General features: G+C 46.3%; 1 protein-coding gene across 6 annotated transcripts in view; it reads right to left on the bottom strand.

The window, feature by feature from the left end:
* Window positions 1–1,585: 1,585 nt before the first annotated feature.
* The window catches only part of LOC120504323 (interleukin 1 receptor accessory protein), a 49,245-nt gene continuing 38,418 nt past the window's right edge, over window positions 1,586–12,412 (bottom strand). For 5 of the 6 annotated variants that reach the window (XM_039713726.1, XM_039713728.1, XM_039713729.1 and 2 more), the window contains one exon: window positions 1,586–3,591. In XM_039713726.1, the coding sequence (XP_039569660.1) occupies window positions 2,873–3,591 (719 nt within the window). In that variant the 3' untranslated portion in view covers window positions 1,586–2,872. Of the gene's footprint in view, window positions 3,592–5,056; window positions 10,609–12,412 lie in introns of those variants that run through there. The other variant, XM_039713732.1, reaches the window with a different exon arrangement.

Below are 12,412 nucleotides of genomic sequence, written 5' to 3'. Positions count from 1 at the left end.
CTTGTCTGTGTCCCCTAACTGTTTAGTTACCCATGTTCAGTGTCTTCCTGACAGCACCAGCCTTCCACAGAGTAAAAACCTCCAGGTAACAGTGGAAATATTGTACAAATGGCTCTGCACATCCAAACCTGGTAGCCTTCTACCATTGCATGCTTAGGTAGGATATTCAACTTTGTATGAATGTTTTTATATTAAGATATAGTAGAAATTCCACATATATACTAGCTCTGCTCCTGCTGAACTGTTCTTTTGAAACAACCATGTGGGGTGAAGGAGGTTGTAATACTGTGCTGCCAGTTAACTTTGGAAGTTATTACATTTTTGTATTCAATTGGCAAATGCACATGTACCAGGGAAGAGAGCAGTGACTACAGTCCATCTGCACCAGGGGGTGTCAGATGGGACATGAACAGATTTTAACAGATTTTCAGAGAGCAGAATTCAACTCTGCAACGAGTTTGTTCTGGTCCTAAAGTAGGACATTGTGATGGGATATAGGGTATTGCTAACACCTTCCTCAGCATGAGAGATAAACACAATGGAAATCGGTTCTAGGGTTTCTTCCTATATTCTTGATCAGACATCCCTCCAACAGGAAGTGCCTTTGGCCTCTGGGACCTTGGCCTTGGGAGGCAGGGTCTCTGCACCATGTCTCAGTATTTGTTATAAGAGCAAACAAGACCCTGGATCCATTTGAGGGGTCAGAAAAGAAGTGGTAAAATTGCACTGGCTCCGTTGAAGCATCAGGAAAAGCAATGGTCATTACTAGTTTGCATTTGTTCTTTCATGAAGTGATGACAGTTTGCCCCAAAAGGCTGCATTTGGCCATTTGATACATCTGTGAGGAGCTCTAGCTGTTGTTTCCTCTATCTTTGCATTGTTGTAGTCGACCGAGACAATGCCACACTCAAATAAGGGCAAAGTCTGTAAATAAAAGCTGTTTAAATGCCAACAAATAACAAATATGTTGACTCTGGAGGCTGATTGATTACAAATTATTTATATTTTTTAGCTGCACTTTTCAGCGCTACCAGACTCACTGACAGTACCATCCTACATTTAATTGCAAGCAACTGGAATAATTTCATGGCATTTTGATTACGTCTTACAAAGCATCCTGCAATGTGTCAGCTTTCTTTCCAAATATCTCATTCCTGCTCCTCCTCTGGTCACTGAGAATAGCCACATATGGGCAAAGCTTTTCTGAGCAATTTACAATGTTTCTGATAGAAATTAGAGAGACATCCACACCTGGAAACTTCTCCAGAATCTGAATTTTTAGCTCCTATGAGTTGGTAGAGGGTTTGTTGCCCTTATTTTATTTAGATTGACTCAGCACCACATTTTCTGGTTTCTATTTCTCAATCTGTTGCAGGAGGCTGTTAGGATTCAGCTCACAGAGGCTTCTAACAGGAGAGCTGTCAGCTGTGCTTGATCTCAGAAGGAAAGGATCAAAAAAGTCAGGGCAATACTGAGGAAGAGGGTCTGCTGAGGGAAGGAAAGTGATATATGAATTATAGCTGGACTTCAGCATTATTAAAATGGGTGAGACATGGCTCTGTCCTTCCTCACAGCTCCAGCAAGTTCACCTGAGGCCATCAGATAGGGGTCCTGGGGCCACCAGACCCTGTACCCCAAGGGCTCAGATCATATTTTCAAGGCAGAAGAAAAATAATTACTTGTCACTCTGATACACAATTACTGGACTGACTAGAGTGGTGAAGGAGACCTTTTTTGGTCTCAGGGAAAGAAAATAAATGCAGTGTATTAGAAGGTCTGTCATGCCAAAGCATCAGCTGAAGGCGAGCAACTGGCTGCCAGGATCAGCACCCTTCCTTGGTGGGGAGAGAAGGCCTTACACAATGTGGAATGAGGCAAATGAAGTTTTCAGTGCAGGAGCAGAATGGGAAACACTGCTGACAGCCAGCTCAACAGACTGATGAAACAGCAGCCCCAGGGAGACTGTTCAAAGGCTCTTTTGGTTATTTAATGAAGTGTGGTTGAGTTTTGACCCCTCAGATTCAGCGCCGGAGGTTTTCTGTGAGAGTTTGAGGTCTTGCTCCTATCCCTGGGTTCACTGGCTACTCAAAGAATTTTTTTAATAATATTCCCTGTAATGGTTTTCTTTCCTGCTGCGTGGAAGGCCACTCGACTGACAGAACAAATTCCTCATATGGTGAAGTGGAGATGGGGACCAAGCCCAGGAGGCCGTTGCAAGCTCAGGGAACAGGAGGGGATCTCAGCCAGCTTGGGCAAACCATATCTCCAGGCACGGCCTGGTGAACATACAGCATTTACCAGTTCCTATGGAACTTTTTACAACAGCAGATTAAAGAAATCAATTTTATTTAGAGAGAAAGGGCTTGTCTTGAAACTGTTGAGCAAGTTCTTTTAGACTACAGTGGATAACTGCAGTGGCAGGGGCTCCCATTACCCTCATTAGCAAAGTTTTAGCCTTTGCAAAATGCAGGCTTGCTCCCCTTTCTCCAGAGGTTACTGCCAGCAGGATGGCTTCTCCCTGCTCCCTCCCTCCCCAGCTGGGGACCTGCCCTCCGCACCCGACCCCAGCAGCAGCCCTGCTGCAAACACAGCCACGGTGTGGAAAAGCAACACCACATAAACGCATTTTCATCTCCACTTTGTAATTTAAACTCAGGAGAAGCACCCGGGCAGGAAGCCCCCAGCCGCTGCTCTGTGCATGGCTGCAGGTCCCTGGCTCAGGTCACCAGCAGTGGAATTGCTGCAGTCCTCCGTGCAGGCCTGGCACTGACATTTAATGGCACCGTGCCAGCCTGTGACATGGTAAAACTATCCTGAGGCCACAGTGAGTTTCTTTCAGTGGCCCAGCACCAGCAGTGCTTCGGCCTGTGCGTTAGAGCACGTAGAAGTCATTGTTGTTTGACAGGTCACTGTAATGGCAGAGGGCGAGAGCGGGGCCCTGTGCCGCCGGGGGCTCGGCTCGCGCCCTGCCCTGAAGGCCCTGTGCCGGGGGCCTGCCCGAGCCCGGGTTGCAGAGGTGACTGTCCCACCGGGGCTCAGCCACGGCCTGGTGCTTGTGTCTGCCGCTGCCATTGCAGTAGGTCCCACAACACCGGCACGTCAGGAAGCGCTTGGCTCGCTGTTTGGCCTTTGACTCGGAGGCCGAGGCCGTCCCTCCGTGAGGGAGAGTCACAGGAGTGGCACCCCGTGGGTCGGGCTGCCCTTTCAAGCGGCTCCTTCTCCTCTGGACGGGGTCCAGGCTGATGTCGGACTGGGAGGAGCAGCTCTCGTTCCAGCCGGCGCTGGCGCTCAGGCTGCGCAGCGGCAGGGCGAGCCGCAGCGCCTTCCAGAACTGGGAGCCGGAGCGCTTGGACTTCTCCCCCTTCCAGGTGACGAAGGAGACGGATTCCTTCAGCTGGAGGATGCTGGGGTGGGTGCACTGCAGCGGCCTGTACTCCACCACGATGAGCTTGGTGGCGATGGCGTTCTGGCACATAATGCCCAGCTTGAACTCCAGAAGGCTGATGCTCTTCTCTGTCAGGTAGTCAGGACTCAGGACCACGATCATCCTGCGGCTCCTCTGGATGAAGTCAAACACGGCTTCAGTGGTATCTAAGAGTACAAGGGTAGAGGAATTGGGGTGCACAAGGAGAAGGGAGTGGGGAGAGAAAAGCTAAGGAAACTGTTTGGTGGCATACCTGCACAGATCCCTCTTCCCACAGAGGGAAACCTGGCACAAGCTCTGTGACTTTCAACTTGCCCACCAATGCTGGCAGCATTTTTGCTGTGCAGTGGGTTTTTGAGAAGGCTGAGGCATAAATGAGAAGCCAGGATATGCCATGATTATACTCTGACTTCTGCACAGCATCAGGCATGCCCAGAGAAGTGCAGACATTTGATAAAGGGTGGGTCTTCTTTGGGAACCACCTGCCCACAGCTTGAGCAATTCTTTGCATCAGGGGATCAAAGCAATCATGTCATCCTGACCCAGCTCAAACTGCAGGGGCTGACCCACCTCCCCCCGTCATGCTCTCTCATCTTTAAAAAGAAACCTCCAAATTTAGAAAGCAAAAAATGTCAGCCTTAAACCCCTCCACCAGTTCCCCTAGGCATCATGGGGCGTGGAAATACTTCCCTTCAAAGCATTTCTTGGAATTAATTGCAAGTTGTAAAGCTCAGGAAGAAGCTTAGCTGAAATGGTGCCAGGCAAGAGTAACATTTCTTTTATTACCAGTTTTCAAAAGTAGCAAACCTGAAGGATGTCCTTGGACTTCTACCTGTGGCTTGGGACACAGAAAGTATATTGAAGGTGTAGTGGCTAAAGGGTGAGCAGTGGAAAAGATGGGAACTATATGGCTGTGGCACTCAGCAATTCAACAAAAGCTGAGTAATAAAACTGTAAAAAATTTTAAAAGCCCATACACTTACTAAGTGCTGGTGCCTGAGATGAGAGGGGATCCAAGGACAAATTGGTGTTCAAGGAAGACAAGGATCATTAGAGTAAGAGCTCTTGCACATTCAGAGAGAAAAATCTGCCTCTAGGAATGTCTTTCAAAGAGCTGTTCTGGGAAGAAGAGCTACCTCCTGCTCCCCTTCCATTTCACACTGCTAAAGCCTTCATTCCTCAGGCTGGAGACTCTCCTCTCTCCCTGACAGTGGAACACTGCTCTTTTATATGAATAAAAATACTGTTCCTTCCCTGTAATGGCAATGCCTCTTAATTCTCCCAGCGCTTGGCTGTCTCTTATCTCACAGCAGAAGGTGTACTGTGTTGCATCTGAATGCACCTTATTTTAATATGGTACAGAGCAGTACTTTTCAAAGAAGTATGACTAGCTGTAAAACTCATTGTCACTAGATTATGTGGAGACCCAGAAAGGAAAAATGATCATACAGTCAAATGCTAATGGAGAAAGTAGGGCACTGTTTGGTTAATAAAATACTGGAATTTAAGTCAAATTATTTTGAGGGTGTTTTTTTCTTGTATAAAAAGTTTGGTGGGATTTTTACCCCCAGCACACACAGGAAAACACTGATTCATTGAAACCAAAAGTAGATGATAGTTCTGTCACTTACCACTAGGACACATTTTTACCACCCTGTTTCAAAGGCATAAAGAATTGGCAGCAATCTCCTACGTCCAGATCTCATCCAAACTTTTCTACAAGTGATTGAAATCTATTTTGAAAACAGCCAGGCTTCAACAGTTTGTGAAAGAAAAAGCTCTTTCGCTGTTTGAAAGGTCTTTCTTTTTGAAACTGGAATCACAGAACCACAGCAAAATGTAAGCAGGAGCAGCCCCTGGGAGGTCTACCTGCCTGCTCAAAAAGCCCAGCTTCAATTAACATGAATGACTCTGATGCTGCTGAAATGAAATGTTTTGATTGAGGTGACAGTGCTGGTTTTCTTGTACCCATTTTGAATTTGCAACACTTTTTGAGACTTTTTATTTTGAGACTCATGTTTTTTGACACTCTTTTTTTTAGACTTTTTTTTTTTTTGCAAGGAGGGTGTTCAAATTTCCAAAGATATATCTCATTTTGAGAAAGGGATGTATTTAGAGTTGGCTGACCAGGGTACCTTGGGCTGTTCAGTTTCCAATGTTTACCCAGCTCAGGAAAAATCCTGAGTAGACACTTCACAGTGCAGGTAGAATTTTCCCTCCCAGTTAAACAGCACTGGGTGGGACAGGCAACAATAACACTGCAGGGGCTTGGGGATTCAATACTCTTGGTTATCTTTTTACTAAAAAACCTTCCATCTTCACTAAATGTTTGCAAAAGACACTGCATATTTTTACTGGTTTTCTTGTGTCTCCCCAATGCACCACAAATATGTAACAGATTATAAGGATTATGATCACAGATCCCATACCCAGAGACCTCAAATCCATAGGTGGTCACAGGTACTCATTTTGCTAGTGGCCTGGAAGTGCTGGGCTGTCTGTCAACTTACCTGCAGGCAGGCAAACATGGGAAATGGGCAAGAAAGTGACTTGGATGAGAAAATATGAAGCTGACTGAACCTAGAAACTGATGGGCAAAGTAGCCTGAGAGTGAGTTTGATTTCTGTGGTTTTGGCAGATTTCTAAAATTCTGATTTGATATTTAAAGCAGAGATTATGTTGCCTTCCCATCTTTCTGTCTTGTGATTGCCAAGTGAGCACTCTTTAGATCAAAGACTTTCTGTGTGTGCGTGTCCACTGCTGTGAGACATCTGAATGCTGTGTGTCACTGTGTTTCTGCTTGGATGGTCCTGGGAGCCCAGGTGTCTCTGCAGGCACAGCATGAAACAGCCAGGAAAGTGTTCCATTCCAGGGAGGAGCCCCAAATGATCTTGATTCTTGGACTACACACACATCATCTTTCTTTAACAGCATTTTGCAGACGAAATGAGAAGATGGTACTTATGAGAAATGCACAAGGACTGAAATGCAAAAATGAAAATGTTTTATTGAAAAGCAAAATAAAAATAATACTGACACTTCACAAACCAAATCACACAAAGGCAAAAACATACAGAAAAGGGAAAACTCTGGAACAGCTGTACAACATCAAACAACACGGGAAGGGAAGATATTTTTTCCAATTTGTGCCACGCTGTTTCCCAATGAAAAAACAATTAGGAACTTTGCATGAGCTGCATATTGATAAATGTTAGGTTAGAGCACAGAAACTCAAATGAATCAACTGATTCAGATGGATGCTGTGATAGAATCCCACAATGGAAACCACACGTGGCACAGAATGACATGACAGGCATATCTGAGGCACTTGCAGATCTACTTTACAGTTGGGACTGGGCTTTACCCTTGGCCTGAAATACCCCAGCAAAGCCAGTGGTAAAGCTCCTGGGTGAGTGGAACCTGCTTCTGGACTGTTCCTTCCACACTGCTCCCTCTGACCTCTCAGGTCCCTTCCAAACCTTCACCTTGTGGCTGCTCTGCTGGTGTCCCTCAGTAACCCTGTTCTGGGGTTGCAATCACAGAATCACAGAATTTCTAGGTTGGAAGAGACCTGTAAGATCATCGACTCCAACCCATGTTCTAACACCTCAACTAGTCAATGACACCAAAGGCCACTGCAGTGTATGCCTGAGAAAGTCCAGGCCTATTCATTATCTGGAAAACTCTTCTAATAAAATCGGCAAAATACATGAGATGGATTTAAATTCCTAAAATAATCAGACTTACTAAAACATCAGCATAAAATCTCTTGTTAACTCAGGCAAAAGTGAGATGTGATGTAGTGAGGTCTGAGATTCAATTTATGAGCATTTGGGAGTCAATCTTTTAAAAATCATACGAGAACCTAACAGAGCTCTGCTTTGGCTTCAGGGCCTTCCCTCTGCTTGCAGATCTGGCAGCTGATCACAGAGATGCTTAAAACACAAACAAAAAGGTGAAGCTGGGCACAATGACAGGGTTGCAATGGGTTCACAAAGCCAAGCATGGGTTTGGATGCTATCTCTTATAAATGAAGTTTTCTGGAGTGTGGGAAGCAGCTCTGTCCCTCCACAGACAACCACAGCAGAAAAGCTCATAACAAAACTTTTAAGCACCTCTGAGCAGATGAGGAGCTCCACTGCCTCCAGTGAAGCTGACTGCAATTTTACCTGCTTAAATCAAAGCTTACTTGGGGTGGGAAAGATGAAAAGGACAGTAAGAAAGAAGCTCTATTTGTTACACATCTGTACAGTGTCCTGGTTCCGGCCAGGACAGGGTTAGTTTCTGCACTAGTCAGGAGGGGGCATGTCCAGGACACTGAAGTTATTCTATACCACCTTGCATTTGCAAGGGGTGGAGGGAAGGGGATCTCTTTTGGGAGAAAGGGTCCCAGCACAGCGCAGCTGGGCCAGTGCAGGGCAGCAGAAGGAATGGTTGGATATGGTCAATTGTCAGGGGGTTTTTCCATGGGAATGATTAATTTCTTGTACCCTCTATCACCAGTATTGTTGTAGTTAATGTTCATTTTCTTATCTCATTGCTGTTTCCAGTAAATTTTTCTTATCTCAAAGCAGGATCTTTACCTTTTGTGCCTTCAATTCTCCTCTCCTCCCTCTGCAGAAGGAGGGAGAAGGGGAAAATGAGGGGCACATCAGTTTCCCTGAATTGTGGAGTACCTTTCCTAAACACGACACACAGTACCTGACTAAGGGCATGGGGCTTAGTAGCTCCCTGCAGCCCTGGAATAACATTATTAATCATAAAATGCTAAGGGCAAAAGGTTTTCCTGATACCAGTCCCACACCTTTAAGGCTGGGCTTTTTACTGGGATGCCCTCAAAGCTCCCAGCTCAGCTGGGTAAATAGTGCATAGACTCCTAATTGTAGTGCTTTTATAATGCCATAGTGAATGCTTATGCCCCACCCACTGGACACCAACAGAACAAATGCATGAGTCAAAGGTGACTCAGGAACAACCATCACCAATAAAAATAAGCATGCACTTGGTGTGTGTAATACTGAACTCCACAATTAAGTGGGCAGGTCCTTGCACTAAGAGCTGCAGGAGTATGGAGACACCACCCAGAACCTGAAGTTTTATTTGAAAACATTGTTAACCATAGCACCAGTGTATGCCAGGGCCCTACTGTGCTTTAGTTTGTCCTACAAGAGAGATTAAACTCCCCTCCTCAGCATGAGCTGTGTGATGGGGGTTAACTCACCATGCCCTCTCCTGCTGAAGCAAGGACACCTACACAGTGGGTTTTTGTGCTTCTGTTTTGTGCAAATGTTGCAGAAGCTGAGATACACTCTCTGTTCTGCAGCTTTAGGCTGGAATCAAGATGGGGAGAGACTTTGTAAAGCCAAAGCTGGTTTAAACCTAAACCTTGAATTAGAAATGGCAAAACCAGGCATTGAAGAGAGAGTCTTTATAAAACCATAGAATAATTTGGGTTGGGAAGAACCTTCAAAGACCACCCTCCCTGCAATAAGCAGGGACATATTCAACTGGATCAGACTGCTGACAACTTTGTCCAACCTGGCCTTGAATGGTTCCAGGGATGGGGTATCCACCTCCCTTGGCAACTTGTGCCAGTGTTCTATCCCCCCTCATTGTAAAAGATGTCCTCCTTAAATGTAGTCTGAATCTACTCTCTTTTAGTTTAAAACCATTACCCCTTGTCCATAAAGGGGTAATTGCAAAAGGCCCTACTAAAAAGTCTGTCCCCACTTTTCTTATAAGCTCCCTTTAAGCACTGAAAGGCCACAAAAAGGTCTCCCAGGAGCCTTCTCCAGGGAGAACATCCCCAGCTTTCTCAGCCTGTCCTCACAGTCTTACCTACATGGACAGAACTAGTAGTTTTAGGAAGTTCAAGTAAGTTTCTGGGGTGTCCTTCTGAGTTGGACTTATATCCATGTCATTCCAAAGAACTTGGAAGCACCTTGCACGATGCTTTCCCCCAGCCAGTGGCAGAGAGGGTAGGCAGGTTCAGTAGTACATTGGGGCTCCTTGTAGTGCTTGTGAAGTCCCTGAGTTTACTCTACACATAAACATCTCTCACACGCTCCACAGCCTGTACTCATGAGAGATTTCCCTGGATTACAAGCAGCTCTGAAGGACCTGGGGCACTTTTGAGACTACAGAGTCCCAGAGACTGACTACTTGTTACTAGATGTGCTACAATACAAATAGCACCCAGTAGAGTTGTGGGGTTTTTTTAATGCTACTGTAACATCTATTTCCCACTGGAAACTACCTGGGTGCATCTACTTCAAAGGAAATTTGGGGAATTAAGATGAGGGGCTTCAAAAGTCCACACCCCCACAGTGCAGTAGGAGTCTGTGATCCCACAAGTGATGGGGACTACAGACCTGGGACATGCAGGAAAGGCTCTACACTGGAGCCACCTTGCAAATTGTTCCTCAGCCTCTGCAACAGGGACTGAGGACCAGAAAGGAGTGAAGTTACTTAGGACTGGAAGGAAGCTCTGTCCTGGATGCTAATGAAGGTCCCATAGGAACAGGATCTAGGAGTACTGGCCATGCTATCACAAGGTGCTGGATGCATCCCTCCTAGATAGCAAATTTAGACCTTAAGCCCAGGGCTTGTGTGATTGATAGCAAGGACATACATTTGCAGAAAGCAGGTGTTTGCATCTTCGGTCTCTCTAATGACAGAGCAATATCAAAGCTGCAGGGAAAACTCAACTATCCTCTGAAATGCTCGGGACATGGTCCTTCATGGGAAAAAACCTGAGTTCCTCCCCACTCCCTGGCCTAACTTGTGGATTTTTGAGGTGTGTTTTGATTTGTTTTCTGATTGCGTCAAACATTTTTCAGGGATATGCATCAATCCATCAAGGCTTAAACTCCTGCTAATTTTTTTCACTGGCATCTCCACCTGCAGCTGCTTCCAGAACCTGCCCTTTGGGAACTTGGATTTCTCGCCTTTCCATTTAATGACATTCAAGGCTGCTTTGGCCTGCTTCAGCTCCTTCACTTTGCTCTTCTTGATGGCTTTGTACTGCACTAGAATGACCTTGATGTTGCCCTTGGAGGCCATATTCTCTAGGCCAGCCTTGAGCTCCAGCAGGGCCTGTGTCCCCTGCAAGACGTAGTTGGGGCTCAGGACAACAAGCAGACGTCGACTTTTCTGGATGAAGCTCAGGGTTTCGTCTGTGACAACTGGGAGAAAGAAACATTGAGGTGGTTAGTGATGCCCAAGAATGTGCTGCTGAGCTGCTGCTGTGACACCAGGTGACTCTTGAAAGGGACAGTAAATCCTTTGGAGGCCCTATCTAGATTACACTGGTGCTTCCCAACCCTGTAAGTGACTCCAGGTGGAACTTCCTACACTAGGGCTGGTTCCCACTACCCCGTACAGTGGCATATTCTCCATCACTCCAGACTACCTATAGATGCCTTTCCTTCTACCCATGCTACACGCAGATAACCAAGACAGCTACACCTAAAAGACACTGATGTGTCACTACACATCAGTGACACCACCCAGTGCAGTGAGGATGCCTTGTGGCCAAGAGAGCTGCTGATCTCAGGCTGAGATTTAGCTTCCTTCTAATGAGAGGGGGAAAAGAGGCTCTCTGGAAACTAGTAGGGAAACTGCCAGCTGCATAACACATGAACTCAAGGGAAAGACTCACCCTGAAGAAGCTTCAAGAAGCCTGAATGTCTGTGCTTACATCCTCATCTGGCAGATGTCCAGACTCTGGATACTCCCTTCACTCTTCCTGCCTCAGTTTCCCCACACAAAGTAAGTATTCACACCGTCCCCAAGAGTTCTCATGGGATAATTTGCTTTGGTAATGCCACCATCCTAACTCCTGTTACTCATCCATCTGTTCCTGCTGCCGTCATCTATGAAAGCAGATTAGAGCATTTTTAGAACTGACTCTGAGGACTTCTAGTGAAGTGTCCCAAAAATGACATCCTTTGAGCTAGAGAAATGCCATGGTAACTGTGGATCCTCTTTAATTTTCCTACATCTGCAGGTACACTGTCCCTGGCCACCGTCTGTAATTAATGTGAAAATCCCTTGTAAGTGCGAATCCGGGTGCTTGTACTCTCTGTTGCAAAATCTCCCACACTTCCTTGATAAGGAAACACTCTTGACTGGTCAGAAATTACAATGGAGAGTAAAATAATGCTGACAGACAACTTCATTTAGCTGTCAAGCACGTTTGATTAGTTCCTGTCAGCTAACCCACAGGATAATCCATCTCCCACTGTTTCTTCATCAAGGACAACATAACTCTCTACCCATGACACAGATGCACACTCTGGAGGCATGATGCCAGCTGCCAAAAGCTATTTCCTGGCCCCCATGCTTTCCTGAGAAGGAGATTAGTCAAATCCAGGCTAAGAAGCTCCGGGGAAGCCCCAGCAGCATCAGGGATGGCAGTGTGGTGACAAACCACTCCGGCAGCACCCCACAGGGCTGGCACTGGCTTGAGGCTGGCAGGGACTGAGGGGGGCAGATGGAAACATTTGGGGGTAAGGTGAAGCACAGAGAGCCCAGGAGAGCAGTGCTGGGAGAGAAATGACACCCTCTAAAGCGAACAGGGCAAGAAGAAGCAGAGGGAACAGGAGGGAGATGGACATCTGGTGACAATGGCTCAGAGCAAACCTGTTCTGAGCCTGACAGTGGCATCAAGCAAATCGAGCCTGGAGGGTGCCCTGCCACATCATTCAAGCTCTCTTCAAGGAGGAACAGCACCAGGATTGCAGCTGTCTCACTGAGACACACATATTTATTTACCCTCAAACTTTAAGGTGCTCCTACATCCTGCCAGCAATCTAGGAGGGAAAGATAACAGAACCCAGACTGATTCTACTCTCTTTGTCAGGTAGGTGGGCAGAGAATCCAGCAGTCCCCCCGTTCCTACTCAAAAGGGACACCCCAATGGACTTTCCCAGCAAAGGTTTTGTCACCAACAAAAAGGACTTTGGGGTCTTGAGCCAAAGCCCATGA

Source organism: Passer montanus, unplaced genomic scaffold, assembly GCF_014805655.1.
Source record: "Passer montanus isolate IOZ18808 unplaced genomic scaffold, ASM1480565v1 scaffold29, whole genome shotgun sequence".
NCBI classification, from domain to species: domain Eukaryota; kingdom Metazoa; phylum Chordata; class Aves; order Passeriformes; family Passeridae; genus Passer; species Passer montanus.
The sequence above is the reverse complement of the archived record's forward strand: the minus strand, read 5'-3'. Positions and strand labels throughout refer to the sequence as shown.